Source organism: Microcaecilia unicolor, chromosome 2 (assembly GCF_901765095.1).
Source record: "Microcaecilia unicolor chromosome 2, aMicUni1.1, whole genome shotgun sequence".
In the NCBI taxonomy this organism is placed as follows: domain Eukaryota; kingdom Metazoa; phylum Chordata; class Amphibia; order Gymnophiona; family Siphonopidae; genus Microcaecilia; species Microcaecilia unicolor.
This window is the reverse complement of record NC_044032.1, coordinates 421302202-421321948: the sequence shown is the minus strand read 5'-3', so window position 1 is coordinate 421321948 and position 19747 is coordinate 421302202. Positions and strand designations below refer to the sequence as shown.

At 47.5% G+C, this 19747-nt stretch overlaps 1 protein-coding gene across 2 annotated transcripts in view; it reads right to left on the bottom strand.

Moving 5' to 3' along the window:
• Nucleotides 1-19747, bottom strand: part of MTTP (microsomal triglyceride transfer protein) — a 139256-nt gene that overhangs the window by 63999 nt on the left and 55510 nt on the right. For both annotated transcript variants that reach the window (XM_030190736.1, XM_030190737.1), the window contains exons 5-7: nucleotides 12629-12745; nucleotides 7964-8103; nucleotides 3439-3589 (exon numbers count right to left, since the gene is read on the bottom strand). In XM_030190736.1, the coding sequence (XP_030046596.1) occupies nucleotides 3439-3589; nucleotides 7964-8103; nucleotides 12629-12745 (408 nt within the window). The remainder of the gene's footprint in view (nucleotides 1-3438; nucleotides 3590-7963; nucleotides 8104-12628; nucleotides 12746-19747) is intronic.

Here is a 19747-nt window from a genome sequence, read left to right as displayed (position 1 = left end):
CCACTGCCTGATGCTCTCTATTAAAATGTGGATGCATATTAAGGTACGGAGCAGGGAAGTGTTCCGAGACATGAGGACAGAGATGCGGGCCCCTAGCAGCGTGAGGCCCTGTGCAATCGCCCCTGCCCTGCTTGGCACCTCTGACATTCTAAAGAGGCAGGAAACACTGCTCCAGAATTATCATTGAAAATATCTCAGGGGCAGAGACTGAAGATGTGTGGATAGTTTTGGATAATGAAAGCTACACACTCAGTTTCTAACAGAAAACATACACACACAAAAAAGAGGTGCAATCACTGTGCGTAACATTTTGCAGGCACAATAATCAAAGTAAAAGCCTACTTTGGATTTTTACTTGAATTTTTACTTGGATTACTGGTACAATCCCACAGGTATAAGGATAGCCATGGAATTTGCACCAAAGAAGGTAGTTTTTGTTACTGTCCTCATAGAAATCCACGGGAGACGTATGTGTTAGGTGGCGAGAGTCTGATAGGTTCAGACGGGGAGAGGGACCTTGGGGTGATAGTATCTGAGGATTTGAAGGTGACGAAACAGTGTGACAAGGCGGTGGCTGTATCTAGAAGGTTGTTGGGCTGTATAGAGAGAGGTGTGACCAGCAGAAGAAAGGGGGTGTTGATGCCTCTGTATAAGTCGTTGGTGAGGCCCCATCTAGAGTACTGTGTTCAGTTTTGGAGGCCGTATCTTGCTAAGGATGTAAAAAGAATCGAAGCGGTGCAAAGAAAAGCTATGAGAATGGTATGGGATTTGCGTAACAAGATGTATGAGGAGAGACTTGCTGACCTGAACATGTATACCCTGGAGGAAAGGAGAAACAGGGGTGATATGATACAGACGTTCAAATATTTGAAAGGTATTAATCCGCAAACAAACCTTTTCTGGAGATACGAAGGCGGTAGAACGAGAGGACATGAAATGAGATTGAAGGGGGGCAGACTCAAGAAAAATGTCAGGAAGTATTTCTTCACGGAGAGAGTGGTGGATGCTTGGAATGCCCTCCCACGGGAGGTGGTGGAGAGGAAAACGGTAACGGAATTCAAACATGCGTGGGATAAACATAAAGGAATCCTGTTCAGAAGGAAAGGATCCTCAGGAGCTTAACCGAGATTGGATAGTAGAGCCGGTAGTGGGAGGCGGGGCTGGAGGTTGGGAGGCGGGGATAGTGCGGGGCAGACTTATACGGTCTGTGCCAGAGCCAGTGGTGGGAGGCGGGACTGGAGGTTGGGAGGCATGGAAAGCGCTGGGCAGACTTATATGGTTTGTGCCAGAGCCGGTGGTGGGAGACGGGGATAGTGCTGGGCAGACTTATACGGTCTATGCCAGAGCCGGTGGTTGGGAGGCGGGGCTAGTGCTGGGCAGACTTATACGGTCTGTGCCCTGAAGAGCACAGGTACAAGTCAAAGTAGGGTATACACAAAAGTAGCACACATGAGTTGTCTTGCTGGGCAGACTGGATGGACCGTGCAGGTCTTTTTCTGCCGTCATCTACTATGTTACTATACAGAGCAATTGTCAAAGCCATTTCCATGTGGTCTCTAAACATTGCCCACCCCATCTGCAGGTATGCTTAACACATAGACCAGAGTCCATGAATGGCACTCAAAAATGGATGCTGGAAAAGATTGGCGCTAGGCGCAATTCTATAAAGGGTTTCTATAAAAGGCACACACCCTTTATAGAATTGTGCCTAGGGCCAATTTCTATGCCTTGACTTTGGGAACTGGACTTTCTCCCGCTGAAACCTGGTGTAGATGCTGGTGCCCAAGTTGGGTGTAGAGACCCAGTATTCTGTAACAATGCACACAACTTTTAAAACTCTCCTGACACACCCATGCCCCTCTCATGGTTATGGAAGATAAAACAAAGAGGCAGATCTTGTAACAAACACAGTCAGGCTCCCAAGTTTTCAATTATCTGTGCCCGACATGGACATATTTCACCAAAGAAATTGGCTGCATCAGGGGCAGAACAACCAGCTGGTGTAAACAGCAAACTTCACCTTGTCTGGTCCAGCAAAGAAAACGACACAAGCACTGGAGGCATATAGTTTGAGGTAAAACGAGGCCCCTGATGCAGTCAATTTCTTTGGCGAAACATGGCCATGTCGGGCACAGATGATTGAAAACTTGGGAGCTTTTTACTGAATAAAGACTGTGTGTTTGTTACAAGATCTGCCTCTTTGTTTTATCTTCCACATTGGATTTGGCACATCGCCTGCCTTGTTGTTTTTTTGCCTCCCATGCTCAGGCCTCCTTCTGAGTTGGGCGTGATGGGATTCAGGCCCCATGTGTTAAAGAATGGTGCATAGTCAGATGTGCGCACAAATCCTAATTGGTGCAAATTAACATCACTAATCGAATTATTGATTAACAGCTTGTTAGACAATTAAGTTGCGTGCACACCTTAGGATCATGCGTAAATTTATGCACCCAAATCTGGGCACCATACATAGAGTCCAAAGGATAGTCCCATTAAGCTTTTCCTGCAGATGGGAGAGACATTCCGTGGGCTCTGGAAGGGACAGGAGTACACATGTAAGTTCACTTTGGGAAATGTAGCCACACCAATAGCAGGGACAGATTTGTACTTACAATTTTCCCAATTCCATTCCCAAAGTGAAATGTTTCCTTTTGAAAACTGATATAAAGTCTATGGGTGAAAGTCTTTGCATACTGGACCTATATATATGTTTTTTCAAAGTTCTACCCCTTCCTGCCCCCCCCCCACCCCCCCACCAAGTCCACAGTTTGTAGAATTCACTATCTAGAAGGGACTGGTACGGATTTTACATACATAAACAAAGCTAATTTAACACACTAGTGTAACCAGAACTGATATTTTGGGTGGGCCCATAGTCAACATGGATAGGCACTATACATCTCTCTCTCCTTCCTCACTCTCCCCACGAGTCCAGCATCGCTCTCTCCCAACATCTCTTCCCCCCCACCCCCAGGTCTGGAATCTCTCCCTTGCCCTCAGTGCTCCAAGCTTTCATGTCTTTCTCTGACAGCAATAAAGTCAGGCTGCCTCCTGCTCCTGCTTCCCTCTATCACATCACACACACTTGGTAACAGGAAGTAGCATCAGAGGGGGCAAGTCACGGCAGAAGGAAAGCCACCCCCCTCTGCCCCAGAGGCTGGCCGTCACTGCTGGTAAATGACATGCAAGTTTGGAGGATTGAGGATGACGGGCAAATGCTGGACTGGATGGGGGAAGGGGGGAGGGGAAGAAGGAGAGATGCTGAAATGTAACACAATTTTTTTTTACCTGGACTTCAGTGGAGAAATTGAGGGTGGTGTCTAAAGAAAAAAGCAGCACCTGACTAGCCACCAGACTTGGGTGAGCCTGTGCCTATCCATGCCCACCTGGAGCTACGTCCCTCTTTAACAAAAGCTTAATATAAACCATAATACTTACCAAGGGACAGTTTTCACAATCTGCTTTGACTGGTTCTGCTATAAGAGAAAGTGACACATATTTAGGATCCAGTCCCTTGACGATGCTTGCAACCTGTTTCCCAGGAATATGCCTCGGGCCAGCCTTGGTTGACTGCAGTTCTAGCTTTTGCCTGCATGTTTAGAGAGGGGAAATCATATTTTAAAACAGGAAAAATTAGAAGTGAGAAAATTAATCACTTAGGAGCCCTTTTACTAAGCTGTGCACATCCATACATGGGTCATTCCCACACACTAAGCTGATTTCCAGCGCAGCCATAAATTTGGCCTTTTTATATTGTGTCTTTTTCTCTTAGCAATAGTGCACAACTATTTTTAAAAAAGTAACAAGGAGCACTTAGCGACTCCTATTTAGGAGGTGCTAAGGGCTCCTGCATTATGAATGCATTACCCATTTACACCCAGATGATCAAAAGCCCCACACTGTTCCAAATAGCGCTCTAAAATAGCGCTGGAACAGTGCGGGGCGCTATTAGACCTATGATCAGAGATAATGCATGCAAATTTAAGCAGCGCAATTATCTCTGATCATGGGGTAGAAGTGCGGGCAAATTGTGCCTGAGCATGTGCTCAGCACAATCCTCCCACACTTGTTTGACAGGTCTGGGCTGTCAAAAGCCCAAACCTGTCAAACACAGGGGCTGGAGGTCCATGGGACCACCAGGCCCTGACAACCCTTGTCCCGAGCAATGGGGGCTGGAGGTCCAGCGGACCTCCGGTCCCCCCGATGATCCCCCCCCAGGTTCAGGGAGGGCTGGAGATCCGGTGGGTCTCCAGCCCCCCCAAACCCCCAGAAAATGGTCCCTGGTGGTCCAGTGGCCGCCGGCCAAACTCCCCTCTCAGCGAGCGACGGGGGGGGGGGGGGGGGGCTGGAGGTCCGGCAGACCTCCAGCCCACCCCAACTCCCCCCCCCCAGTGTTGTGTGCCGAATCCATGGTGGTCCAGCGTGAAAAAGAACCCCCTCCCGGCCCCCTACCTTAGTTGGAGGAGGGAGGTAGCTTGCCTCTCTCCTCTTCCTTGGGTTGACGTCACCGCAAAATGGTGGCGCCCAGCCCCACCCAGTGCATCCTGGGATGCGCTGGGCGGGGCTACAGACCATATAAGGGAATTGCTAAGTTAGTGCTAAGGTAATGTCAGCGCCCTAGCTGATTAGTGCATCTGTGCCCATTCTCCACCCCTGGCACACTGCCTCCAAATAAAAAAAAATAAGATAAAATAAATACTGTGCAGTTAGCGTGCACAGATGGCAAAACTAACGTAGAATGCTTTAATGTGTCCTGCGTTAGGTCATTTTTCCTGCGTTTGGCGTGTGTTAGTCCCCAACACAGCTTAGTAAAAGAGCCCCCTTAGAAAATTATTATCTGTGAAAGGGCTATATGTTGGAACAATTTTTATTGCAGAGATGTGGAAAACAAGTTTTTTTGATTAATATATGCTGGAAGTCTGCACCCTCAGGAGATTCTGCAGCATTCCATCTGCACTTCCTAGTTTTAAAAACTATGTTCTCATATTAATATGTTGAGGAGGTTGAGGATTTAATTATCCAATAATGTTTGAATTAAAGATGTAAATTCAGGCTACTTTTTAACTGTTGATGAGTGTCTGGACCTCATGATGCAGCTTTTTTTAGATACCTTTGTTGAGTGTTAGATGTTTAAATGTATAATTGTTAACATACCAATTTATATATGCCAATTTTCTTCATTCAACGTGTAATTCAACTCTGGAATTTGTTGCCAGAAAATGTGGTAAAGGTGGTTAGCCTAGCACAGTTTTAAAAAGGTTTGGACGGCTTCCTAAAGGAAAAGTCCATAAACCATTATTGAATTGAACTTGGGGAAAATCCACTATTTCTGGGATAAGCAGCATAAAATGTTTTGTACTTTTTTGGGGCTCTTGCCAGGTATTTGTGACCTGGATTGGCCACTGTTGGAAACAGGATGCTGGGCTTGATGGACCTTTGGTCTGTCCCAGTATGGCAATACTTATGTACTTATGTATATGTAGGCAGGGTACAATTAAAAGGGAAAAAGGAAAATACTGGCTTGATGAAAACACAGTGGACCTCTCAGATTAGTGAGGTTGGAGGATACCCCAGGGGCTGCTGAGCACACAAGTTAGTTAAGGTCTGTGGCTAAAACACATCAAATCTTCCTTCAAAACCTTCTTTCCTGATGCACACAGACTATCAAAGTGTCCCCCAATGTTTTGCAAATAACAAATGCTGCCTTCCAAAGAAAGAACTCCACCCTGTCAAACATGGTGGTGGAGGTATCATGATGTGGGGCTAATTTGCTACAAGAGGACTTAGACATCTTGCTGTGAGTCTTGCTTTATATCAGAAAATCCTAGAGCAGAAAGTCAGGCACTCTGACCATGAGCTGAAGTAGAGCCAGAAGGGGGTTATGTAGCAAGACAATGACCCTAAACATTGAAATAAACCTACCACAAAATGGCAGAAGAAGAAGAGATTATGGCACTTATTTTTGAAGTATATGAACATCTCAAACTACCCAAATAGACGTCAATGTGCTTGAAACGTCCAAATCCTGATTTTGCGAAGGCAGAAAAGGAACATCCAATACTGCAGTATATCCAAATAGCAAGGGGACGTGCTGTGGGCATGTTTTGGATGGAACTAAGGAGATCCGAAAATCAGGACATTCAACAGTGATTATTGAATGGGAAGAAACATCCAAGTCTGAAAAGAAGGATGTCCTAAATTAGACCTGTTTCAGTCAGGGGTGTAGCCAGACCTCGCCGGGAGGGGGGTCCAGAGCACGAAGTGGGGGGGCACTGTTTAGCCGCCCCCCCCGAACTGCTGCCGCCACATTGGATCCCCCTGCTGGCCTGCCAACGATCCCCTTGAACCCCCCCCTCGCGCCACCAACCCTCCCCCGCCGTCACCGCCTGCCCTGCCACAGCATCAGATACCTTGTTTGCTGGCGGGGGTCCCTGAACCCCGCCAGCCGAAGAGAGTCTTCTTCAGCGCCGGAGTAGCGCCTTCGTTCAACTAAGTTCCTGATGTGATTAGCTGTTTCTGATGCCTTATGTCCTGCACGGTGCAGGATGTAAGGTGTCAGAAACAGCTGATCACACCAGGAACTTAGTTGAATGAAGGCGCTACTCCAGCACTGAAGAAGACTCTCTTCGGCTGGCGGGGTTCGGGAACCCCTGCCAGCAAACAAGGTATCTGATGCGGCAGCGGGGCGGGCGGTGACGGCGGGGGAGGGTTGGTGGCGGGAGGGGGGTTCAAGGGGATCATCGGCAGGGGGGCCCGGGCCTAATCTGTGGGGGCCCAGGTCCCCTCATGCCCCACGTAGCTACGACACTGGTTTCAGTCACATCCATGGTACAAAAAGGTGTTCTGATTGAGCAGCTAACCACTGAAGGCATTAAGGCATGATACCGCCTTAATCCCCCAGTGGTTGCTGTCACCCCCACTTCCCTGAAAGTGAAACTGAAAGAGGATGACAACTTCAGCTATGATGGGCATTCTTAGCAAATTAAAAAACAAGACTAAGGAGTGGCCTAGTGGTTAGTGCAGTGAAATTTAAACTAAGGGACCCAGGTTTAAATCCCACTCTATAATAATTTTTTATTTTGTTTTATTTATTTTGAGCCCTCAAGAAACAGAAAAATACCTACTGTACTTAAATATGTAAGCCACCTACAAGCCTGAAGGATACTGAAGTGGTGTACATTCAGGTATAGTGGGTATTTTTCTGTTTCTGAAGGGCTCACAATTACAAAATAAAAGCATTGAAAGTGGAATTTAAACCCGGGTCCATTGGTTCAAAGCCCATTACACTAATCAGTAGGCTGCCCTTCTGCTCCACAGGATGTCTGTGTGTCCGTTCTTCTAAGAATGCTGCCAGGCAGACTCCTTGTCCCTGTTTTTTTGTTGTTCATATGTAAAATGGCTGTTCATGCTGGATGTCCTCAGAACACAGATGTCCGTCTCATGTATTTTGGAACTGGAAATCCTGATGTATTTCCTGTTGGAAAATGCATGTGAGATGGATGTCCATTTTGAATGTTATTAGTTGGACATGTCTATTCTGAGTTGGACATCTTTTCAAAAATGCTCCCTTTTTGTGTTTTGAGTTAGCTAAGTCAAAGTCCCAGCCTAACCCTATAGAAATGTTGTAGCAAAATCTGAAAAAAGCTGTTTATGTACGGGAGTCTTCCAATGCACGAGAACTGAAACAGTTTTGTAAGGAATAACAGATCAAAATTCATCAAGGGCCAGGAAATGTTACAAGAAATGTTCACCCAGAGTTAATACTGCTTAAATAAGTGTTATCAGTTAACTTAATGAAAGGTTCACATACTTTTTCACACCAGAATACTAATTGTTGAACCATTTTGTTGAATAAATAACCAAAATATATATCCTTTTTACTCATAAAAAAGGATACAGATAGATACACAAACAGACAACATACATATATAAAGTGAGAGGCAAAGAGAAAAAGTATCCTTACTTTGACACAACTTTAGTAGCAAGTGTTTGAAAAGAACTCAGAGAAAGAACATGATTTTCTTCTGCCAGTACTGATTTAATAAAACCGTCCTCTAGACTGTAAATAGTAGCAGATGTAGCCTTAGTAATGATGTCAAAAACCTGAAACACAAAAGCACAACTTGATGAAGAGCAGTACTGTAACCAGCATGCATTTTGAGACAATGGCTAGTATTTGTCCATTGGACAAAGGATCCAATGGACACTAATTACATGTTTATTATCTTCTTTATTTATTACTGATTAATTGTTATTCTATCTTACTCTCAATACCTATTGCTGTTCAATTGTTATTCCTATCTTGCTCTAAATTTGCAAAATTGTACTTCTTGCATTGTAACTTTACTACAATATTATTGTAAGGCACTTTGAGCCTGCAATCAGTGGGAACATGTGGGATACAAATGTGATAAATAAATAAATAAATACATTTTATGTCAATGAGTTTATCATTTCCCTCAGCATTTGCTTCCATTATCCCATACTAGCTCTGTTTTCAAACAGAATAACAGGTAATATGTCAGATATCTTTTGGTAGTTTGTTCCATTGTTCTGGGCCTCTATATGCCTAGTAATAGCCTTTAATGGGGGGGGCGGTTCAATTTTTAGGAAGCCTAAAATGGGCAACAGAAGATACATTTCTCTCCTGCTCCCCTTCCCATCCCTAGCGGTGTCCAACATTTCTCTCACCCCCATGATGACCGGTATTTCTATCCTCTCCTCCCCCCCCATGATGACCAGCATTTCTCTCCCCCATCCTCCCCCACCCCCTGCAATAACCAGCATTTCTCTTCTCCACCCCCAACCCCCACAATAACTGGCATTTTTCTTCTCTACCCTGCCCCCCCCCCCCCCCCCCGTGGTAACCAGCATTTCTCTCATTCCCATGATGACCGGTATTTCTATCCTCTCCCTCCCCTCCTCTCACGAGACCGGTATTTCTCTCCTCCATCCTCCCCGCCCCCCACAATAATCAGCATTTTTCTCCTCCACCCCCAACCCCCATGATGACCAGCATTTCTCTCCCCCATCCTCCCCCACCCCCTGCAATAACCAGCATTTCTCTCCTCCACCCCCAACCCCCACAATAACTGGCATTTTTCTTCTCTACCCTGCCCCCCCCCCCCCCCCCCCCGTGGTAACCAGCATTTCTCTCATTCCCATGATGACCGGTATTTCTATCCTCTCCCTCCCCTCCTCTCACGAGACCGGTATTTCTCTCCTCCATCCTCCCCCCCCCCCCCCACAATAATCAGCATTTTTCTCCTCCACCCCCAACCCCCATGATGACCAGCATTTCTCTCCCCCATCCTCCCCCACCCCCTGCAATAACCAGCATTTCTCTCCTCAACCCCCAACCCCCACAATAACTGGCATTTTTCTTCTCTACCCTGCCCCCCCCCCCCCCCCCCCCGTGGTAACCAGCATTTCTCTCATTCCCATGATGACCGGTATTTCTATCCTCTCCCTCCCCTCCTCTCACGAGACCGGTATTTCTCTCCTCCATCCCCCCCCCCCCCCCCCCCACAATAATCAGCATTTTTCTCCTCCACCCCCAACCCCCATGATGACCAGCATTTCTCTCCCCCATCCTCCCCCACCCCCTGCAATAACCAGCATTTCTCTCCTCCACCCCCAACCCCCACAATAACTGGCATTTTTCTTCTCTCCCCTGCCCCCCCCCCCCCCCGTGGTAACCAGCATTTCTCTCATTCCCATGATGACCGGTATTTCTATCCTCTCCCTCCCCTCCTCTCACGAGACCGGTATTTCTCTCCTCCATCCTCCCCCCCCCCCACAATAATCAGCATTTTTCTCCTCCACCCCCAACCCCCATGATGACCAGCATTTCTCTCCCCCATCCTCCCCCACCCCCTGCAATAACCAGCATTTCTCTCCTCCACCCCCAACCCCCACAATAACTGGCATTTTTCTTCTCTACCCTGCCCCCCCCCCCCCCCCCCCGTGGTAACCAGCATTTCTCTCATTCCCATGATGACCGGTATTTCTATCCTCTCCCTCCCCTCCTCTCACGAGACCGGTATTTCTCTCCTCCATCCTCCCCCCCCCCCCCCCCACAATAATCAGCATTTTTCTCCTCCACCCCCAACCCCCATGATGACTGGCATTTCTCTCCTCCACCCTGCCCCCCACGGTAACCAGCATTTCTTTCCTCCATCCTGCACCCCCTCTCCCATGATCATCTAACATATCCCTCTCTAGTAAAGACCAATTGAACAACTTTATTGTGTTTCCAACTATAGCTTCATCATCCCCAAGTATGTATTTCTGCATCATCCAATGGTACCTCTAGCAGACTTTCTGCTTCTGATGCATTTTAAAAATACATTATTATTTTTTCTCTATTAATATGCAACTCAGACTCCTTTCTGGCTTTCCCTATTATGGTTTCACATGTGAAGGCCCAATTTAGACAGAACCTAGAAACTGAAATTGATATGTCTGAGTTGGGACTTGTACGATTCTGGTAGTAATTTAGGTAAAAGATCTGCTGACAAAGAGCCTTTTCTAAAACACATGCAGGGGTGCAGGTGTAGGTGGTGGCATGTTCAGTGGGAGTATCCATTTTACAAGTATAAATGTGGAAAAAAAATCAATTGAGGATACTCGGCAATCTACACATGTGAGTGTCTACAATATGTAACATGGTTTCAGAACATGCACATATATGTCAACCATTTTGAAAGCTTACACAGGTGAATGCTTTCATGTAAATAAAAAAAGTCACACTCATTCCTTTTTTCTAATTAGGAGGGGGAAATACACAGTGGGGGATTAAGAAGGTTACCACCCTTAAGCTCTCCTGTAAATGGCTGGCTGAATCCAAGGCCACCAAGAGAAAGAGCTGGGCCCGGAGCAGGGCCACCGCAGCTGCCACCCCCCAACTTGGGTTGCCGTCAACCCCCCTCCCCCAAACACACACACACAGGCCTTCACTGCTGGCTCCCCCACTCAGGCCACCGCCACCCCCCGTCCCCTGCCCCCCTTACCTTCCTGCATCTGCTCCTCCCTCGGTCTGACACTCTCCTGCTCCTGTGTGCCAGGACCCGGGTTATCACATTAACGCAATCACCCAGGTCCTGACACATAGGAGCAGAAGAGAGACAGACCAAGGGAGCAGAACCTGCTGGCACAAGGCCCCCCTTGGAGGCTGGGCCCAGGGAATGTTGCCCCCCCCCCCCCCATCCCCTCTCTCGGTGGCCCTGGCTGAATCAAACACTTTTGAAAAACTTGTCTGAGGAAATAAGCAGCTGTAAATGCTAATGCTGAAATATTGGGACATACACATGCATTTTTGTTCTGAAATGGGGAATACATATATAGATTTTGGTCCTGCCCAAGCATACCTAAATCGTGCCCCTTTGCCAGAGGCGTAGCCAGAAGTCCATTTTTTTTTGGGGGGGGGGGGTCCAAAGGTGGACTGAGTGGGCCAGGTATACTCTCCACTTTCCCCCTGCTGCTGCCTCTGCTCCCACCTCCACAATTTTAAAGTGTACCTTTGCTGGTGAGGATGTCAAGACCTGTGTTGCCAGAGCAGTGCTCAAGTTGGCGGCGCACTTCAGCTACTGATGGTGTTACTCTCGAGCATGCTCAGTTCAGTCACTAAACTGAGCATGTGCGAGAGAGCTGGCATCGACGGCCGAAGTGTGCGCCTGCTGACTTAAGTGCTGCTCTGGCAGCACAGGTGAAACTTGCAAAGAGAATTTTTCAGCTGGTGGGGCTTAGCATCCCACCAGCCATTAATGCAGAGAGGGCCCAAACTGAAGGAGCGAGGGCAAAGGCCTCCAAGATTTTCTCCCCCCCCCCCCAACATGGCTACGTCACCACTCCTTGCAATCTACACATAGTGCAGATTTTCACATGTAAACAGTGGTTTTCAGAAATTGGCACTTACACATATATGCTTTTTAGATCTGGAGATCACAAATAGAGCTTCTAAAAGAAGGGTTTTAAGGGGGAAGTTATCAACAGAGGTTGCCATTAAGATGTGCTATTAGTAACTAGGTTTCACTACATAAAGTAGCAAGATAGTGGTAAAATAACTCGTCTTAATTCGCCCATGTTGATAATTATGCCCCTTAATTTGACAGAGTGTGGGCAATCTTCTACTTTACTTTCCTTATTTGAGTAGGAGTTCCACTTTTTGAATATTTTTTAAAATTTGTATTTAACTCCTACCTTTTCAGTAGCAGAGTAGCTCAAGGCAAGTTACATTCAGATGAAGTAGGCATTTCCCTGTGCCCAGTCTAATTTTGTACCTGAGTCAATAGAAGGTTACATGACTTGCCCAAGCTCTATTTTCTGCTAGTTTAAGAAATGTAAACTTATGGATTAGAATTTCTTATGCCATTAACCTATATATTTTGTTTAAAAAATTAGTTTAAATGTTCAGTAGGAATCAGACCACAAAACCTCAAACATTTAATAAATTTAGTCAATTACAATACAAATTCAGTAAGGATGACAATATCAGAAGACATTGACAGTACCGTATTTTGTTCCAATTTGTCGATAAATCGATATGTAATGGTACAAGTAGTGCTAATACAAATATCTTCTATGAGATACAAATATTGTAATTGCTTCAAAGTGAAGCTTACTGTACCTTACTGTAGCTTGTAAAACCTGGCTTTGCTTTTTTACAGTTGTTCAGGGTCTTAATTTTAGTCACTTGGTTTTGACGAGCCTGGTAGGTAACTTTGCAGTTTCCAGACACATCTACCTGAAAAGTGAAAAAGGTTTTGAGTTGGAATAAGTAAGACAGATATTTTTCTTCAATCTAAAATGACAACAAAACATTTGCCTATCTTAGCTTAAAGGCCTTCCAAATCCTTAGTTGTATTTCTTTATGCATTTAGCTCAAGCTTTTTTCCAAGGCAAGCAGGGCCGGCTCAAGGGATAGTGACGTCCTGGGCCAACATACTATGGAAATACCTCCCATCTCCATAGCATCACTTCTGGCACCCCCTCCCTCCTCCCCCCACCCCATTGGCATCTCCTCCTTCTCATGGGCTGGCCGAAAGTAGCCTGTCATGCTGCTGCTACTCCCGCTGGCGACCAACATAAAACTTTACAAGACAGCAGGGTAGTGAGAGAGTTGAATGAACAGTGCTAGACCTTTGGGGAGGGGGAAAAGAGAAGGGGAGGGGAGAAAAGGCTTAACCTGCACACAAGGTGAGGTCAGAGGCTGGGTATTTTGGTTCCTAGACGCCGGCGCCCTGGGCCAGAGCCTCACCTGGTCCAATGGCTAAGACGGCCCTGAAGGCAAGTTACCTTCAAGTATATATTGTCCCTGTCCTTAGGGGCCCTTTTACTAAAGTGTGATGAAATCTGGGCTTAACAAATTTTAACATCAAACTTTCCCATGCATTAAGTCCAGATTTAACATGGCACTTATGGGAAGATTGTTTAAAGTATTTTTTTTTATTTCAAATAATTTTTGTTATTAGAAGCATGACAAGAAACAATGCAGCAAGATATAGGTACATCAATCAAATAGCTTTGCAAAAAGTTTACATGTATCATACAGTAAAGCTGCAATATAAGAACAAAATATATAGGTCGTGTGCTAATGTCAGTAGCACACAGCACCCGCAATCAGTTATTGAAGGAATACTAATTGTCTCCTATTTAGGAGGTTCTAGGTGCTTCCGCGTTAATTCTGTCTTATCCAGTTAGCACACAGTAATCATAATGTACTAGCTGGATAACATGGGTACACTCACTCTCTGCCCACAACACACCCCCTCCAAATAAATATATATATATTTTTAAGCAAAATATTGGGTACCATGCACTAACAGGCCGCAAAACACAAATTCTTTCATCTGTTCTTGTGAGCTACCCCGCATTAAGGACTTGTGGGCAGATGATCAAAAGCCCTGCGCTGTTCCAAACAGTGCTCTAAAAATAGTGCTGGAACAGCACAGGGCTTTACTGCACTTAAAATCAGAGATAATTGCATGCAAATTTAAGCATGCAATTCTCTCTGATCATGGGATAGAAGTGTGGGAGGATCTTCCTGCACTTGACAATCCTCCCACATTTGCTTGACATGTCTGGGCTGTCAAAAGCCCAGACCTGTCAAACACAGGGGCTGGAGATCCATGGGACCACCAGACCCCAACTACCCTTGCCCCAAGTCAAGCGAAACGGGGGCTGGAGGTCCGGTGAACCTCCAGTCCCCCTGACCCCCTTGACACAGGTTGAGGGGGGACTCGATATCTAGTGGATCTCCAGCCCCCTAACCCTCCCTAGCATCCATTCGATGTCCCTGGTGGCCCAGTGGGCCGCAGGTCAACAATCCCCCCCACCTGGTGGTCTCCAGCCCCCCAACCCTCCCTGCAGGAACCCCAACCCAACCCCCTAAGCATCAGGGGGCTGGAGATCTGGAAGACCTCCGGTCCCCCCGACCCCCCCTCCCTACACAGGTTTGGGGGAGCTGGAGATGCATCACACCCCAGCACATCCCAGGATGCACTGGGCAGGGCTGGGTGCCGCCATTTTCCCGGTGGCGCCGATGGAAGAGGAGGGAGGCCACCTCCTTCCTCCAACTGAAGGTAGGGGGTGGGGAAGGGCTGCTAGACCACTAGGTGGTGGTGGGGAGATTGTTGACCTGCAGCCCACAGGGCCACCAGGCACATCGGAGGGATGCAGGGGGGGTTAGGGGGGCTGGAGATCCACCAGATCTCCAGCCCCCCTGAACCTGTGTAGGGAGGGGGGTCAGGGGGACTGGAGGTCCACCAGACCTCCAGCCCCCTGTTTCTGGGGGGGGGGAGTCGGGTTGGGGTTCCTGCAGGGGGCTGCTGCATTGGGGGGAATGGGGGCCTGCTAGCATGCAAATGCATGCCAGACAGGGCTCACCATTCCTCCCCAATGGTCTGCAAACCCTAATGCTGTGAGCTGGCATAGGGTTTGCAGCGGCCAGCGAGCCAATCTTTGGTGTGCTGGTCACTGATCATTGGGGATAAATAGGTTTAGCATGAATTTGCATGCTACTTGCGCTAAGAGCCCTGTTTTGCATGCATTTCCATGCTAGTTGCATTCAGAGCCCACAAGTGCGTTATTTCACGCTCTTGGGGGCTCTGATCATGGGGCGGTAGCAAACGCAGGTGCTAGTATGGCACTGACAGCCTCTAGTGCCTGCGTTTGCTTCTGATCATCGGCCCATTAGTGCCTTTCAGTGAAAGGGCCTGAGGCAATGGAGCGTTAAGTGACTTGCCCAAGGTCACAAAGAGCCACAGTGAGATTTGAACTGGCCTCTCCTGCTTCTCAGCCTGTTGCAGTAACTATTAGGTTATTTCTCCACTCCAATACATGTACATTTTGTAATCCGCCAAGAATGCAGGATTGTGCGGAATAGAAATTTGGAATAAATTAGAAATAAAATAAATAAATAAATACAGGTGGAGGGTAATTAATTTTAAAACAAGTTGCCTAGGCGGAAGGAAAGTAGGCACCTATTTTGAAGACACTTGGGTGCCTCTCCAGCTTATAATCGAAATAGAAAAACGCCTATATTGTGACCCAAATCGGGAGATAGACGTTTTTCTCACAAAAACGAATAAAGCGGTATAATCGAAAGCCGAATTTGGACGTTTTCAACTGCACTCCATCGCGGATGTGGACAAAGTTGATGGGGGCGTGTCGAAGGCGTGGTGAAAGCGGAACTGGGGCGTGGTTATCGGGCGATCAGAGATGGGCGCCTTTCGCCGATAATGGAAAAAAAATATGCGTTTTTAGCGAGAATTTAGGGCACTTTTCCTGGACCCTGTTTTTCCACGAATAAGGCCCCAAAAAGTGCCCTAAATGACCAGATGACCACTGGAGGGAGTCGGGGATGACCTCCCCTGACTCCCCCAGTGGTCACAAACCCCCTCCCACCACAAAAATATGCCATTTCACAACTTTTTATGTTCACCCTCAAATGTCATACCCACCTCCCTGGCAGCAGTATGCAGGTCACTGGAGCAGTTATTAGGGGGTGCAGTGGACTTCAGGCAGGTGGACCCAGGCCCATCTCCCCCCACTTGTTACAATTGTGCTGCTTAATGCTTAGTCGTCCAACCCCCCCAAACCCACTGTACCCACATGTAGGTGCCCCCTTCACCCCTTAGGGCTATAGTAATGGTGTAGACTTGTGGGCAGTGGGTTTTGAGGGGGATTTGGGGGGCTCAACACACAAGGGAAGGGTGCTATGCACCTGGGAGCTCTTTTACCTTGTTTTTTTTTTTTTTTGTAAAAGTGCCCCCCTAGGGTGCCCGGTTGGTGTCCTGGCATGTGAGGGGGACTAGTGCACTACGAATCCTGGCCCCTCCCACGAACAAATGCCTTGGATTTATTCGTTTTTGAGCTGGGCGCTTTCGGTTTCCATTATTGCTGAAAAACAAAAATGCCCAGCTCAAAAAAAGATAAACATCCATGTTTTTCGAAAATACGGTTCGGTCCACCCCTTCACGGACCCGTTCTCGGAGATAAACGCCCATGGAGATAGACGTTTTCCTTCTATTATGCCCCTCCACGTATCTTTATAAAATAGCATCAGGAAACTTCTGAAAGCTTGACTAAAAGCAGCCACATACATTTACACCAGCTCCTGTACTTTGCCCATGCTTCATCCAAACTCCTCCCCTGAATATGTCTACCCTCAAATAAAATTATGTTCCTTCTTGTCAGTATGTATATATTTTCTAAGAGGGCTTTTATATACATACAGGTGTATATGAGCTCAAACAGGTGCCAATAAAATTTCCCTGGGATATATATGTGTACAAGTAGATGCCACAAAAAACATACAGACCGATATTCAAAGTGATTTAAGTAGGCAGGAGAGGCTGCTGCTGTTTGAACTACTCAGGCCCACCCAACTGCTGATATTCAGCCACACTTCACCTGGCAGTGCCACTGAATATCGATTCTGACCAGTCAACAAAAAAGTGGGCAGGTCAGGGGTGGTGTTGAGGGGGCAGCCGGCAGTTATGTGGGTGCCAGCAATATTCAGTGTTCCAAAGCTGTCCTAAATTCAGGCACTTAGCTATGCAGGCCGTGGCTGAATATCAGCTGGGACACACATAACAAATAATTAAAAAAATTCCAGAAGTCCTCTGATCCCCCCCCCCCCCCCCGGGCCCAATCCTCCCTTCTAGTCCCAAGACTCTGATCCACCCTCCCTTGTCACTCAAACCTAACCCCCCACACCCTCCCATATGCAGGATAAACCCCCTCCTGGGTCTACCTGGGCAGTCCCTCATGTCCAGTGGGTGTGGTGGGGACAGCAACGAAGCATATTCGCTTCTTTACCTAGCGGCTGCCTTTGCAAACTGGCTGCCACAACCTGGACCACCAAGGATTGCAGGTAGGCCCAAGGTTGCCTATCCTGCACGTGGAAGGGGGTTGGGGTGTTTGCATGACAGGAGGGAGGGGGGTCAGAGTCCCAGGAACAGATGGAGGGGATCAGTCTCGGGGAGAGGTTGGTGGGGGGAATTGGAGAGCCTTTGGAATTTTTTTTTGGGTTTTTTTGTTATGTGGGCCCTGGCTGAATATCAGTCAGGACCCACATAAACTCCGACAGCCAGCAATGAAACAGTTAGCAGTGGATATTCAGTACCGGTGTCCACACATGGCTCCGCATTTAATATCTGGGGCTAATTTAGCCAGCCATGGTCAGTATTTAAAATAAAACCGCTGACCTGCCACTGGCTGAATATTGGCCTGATAGTACCTACTTTTATGAGATGTATGTTTAGGTATTCCTGGAAGCAGATAATGGGTAGTAGGGGGTGGGATTGGCACTTATGCATTTATCTTACAAAGTAAATGTATGAGCACCAATTGTTACCAGCAAATAACACATATAAAGGGGCCCTTTTACAAAAGCTTAATGCATGCTAATGAAAATTAGCATGTGCTAAGTGACACGTGGCCCATTTTTATAAAGTAGGACGCACAGTATTTATCTCCTGGTTCATTAAAAATCTCCTAACTAAATTTCTTGTGGGATGTAGATAGAAGTCCATTTTGTTTGGGGGGGGGGGGAGTGGACTGGAGGGGCCATGCATTTCCTCTCCTCTCTTCCCCCTCCTCCTCATGGCATTAAAACTTACCTTTGCTGGTGGGAATGCCCAAACCCCCACCAGGAGAAGAGGTCTGCTGCCCAAACCCCCTCCCATGCTGCCAGAGTAGCACAGAAGTCAGCAATATGCTTCAGTCACTGACACCGGCATACCCACGCATGCCCAATTCGGCAGGTCAGGAATGCCATCATCAGTGACTGAAGCACGTCACAGACTTCTTCACTGCTCAGGTACCATGGGGGGAGGGCTTGGCCAATGGACTGTTTTGCAGAGCTGCCAAGGGGGCCCAACCTTTGAGAGGGAGATTCAAGCCACGTCCCCAGCTCCGCTCCACTCTAGCCATTCATGCCCCCGGTAAGGCCCTACCACACACCATAGATCCACTCACAACACCTCCTGGCTTGACTCCAACAAACCTTGGCCATAGCACCAACAAGGAGACGATGTCTTATTAACCCATCTATCTCTGTCAAAGGAAGGGGATGCTACTTAGCGCAGTGATGTATCTAGAATACAGTGGACCCCAGGAAGGAAAAATTAAAATGGGTCCCCTATAACTCCATTTATCCCAACATATTTGGGATGGGGGTGGGGAACCCTTTCAGAGCTCCAATAAACAACCTTCGAAAAGCAAACATATTCCAAGACCTATACAGAAAATCTATCATAGCAATACAAATAGAAACTGAAATGCAAGATATCAGATATGCACATTTCCCAAAGCTGACACATTGCAATTAATGCATTTAGAAACAAAAAATAAGTTTTCTACCTTTGCTGTCCCAGCATTGCGTTGGTCCAAGCGTCTCTTTTCTGCTTTTTTTTTCTCAACTCTCTTTCCCTGTCCTTTTGACATTTCTTCTTTCTATGTCCACCATCCATCTTTCCTCTGCATCCCTTATCCATCCTATCCAGCATCTCTCCTAAGTGCCCCTCTCCCTATTCTCCTCCTGTGTCCAGCCTTGCCCCTCTCTGGCACTCTCCCTATCCTCCTTCCATGCCCAGTATTCATTCTCTGTGTCTCTGTCCCTGTCCTTACCCATATCCAGCTTCTTCCTTCTCTCCCTTTTCTCCTGCACCCCCTACCTGGCATTATCATTTATCCCCCTCTCTGTCCTGCAACCCCCTCAACCATCAGGCCAGTATTTCTCTCGCTCTCTCCCCTGCTACACCTACCCTCCATCTACCTACCTACCTACCCACCCACCCACCCACCCACCACAGGACCAGCATCTCTCCCTCTTGCACCCTGACTCCCGTCCCCGCCCCCTGTTGTCTAGTGTCTATCTATCCCTCTCTCCATTGGCCAAGAATCTCTCCCCTCTTTCCACCTCCCCTTCTAGTCTGGGTCAGTCCAGAATCCCTTTTCCTATCCCTCCTCTCACCCCACCCCCTTGTAGGTCCAGCATCTGTGTCCCCTCCTCCCCCTCCCCTTCCTTCCTGCCTGTGACCCTCCCAAAGCAGCAGCAGCTGGTCAGCAGAGGCAGCACTGTAAACAGGTTGCCTTTGGCCAGCCCTGCTGGGGAATTTATTCTGTTGCGCTGCATCTGCCTACAGGAAGTGACAGGAGGGGAACACAGCAGAAGAAAAGCCCCAGCTGGTCCGTCTGTTTACTGGACTGTCTATGCCGGCCAGCCACTGCCGCTGTTTTG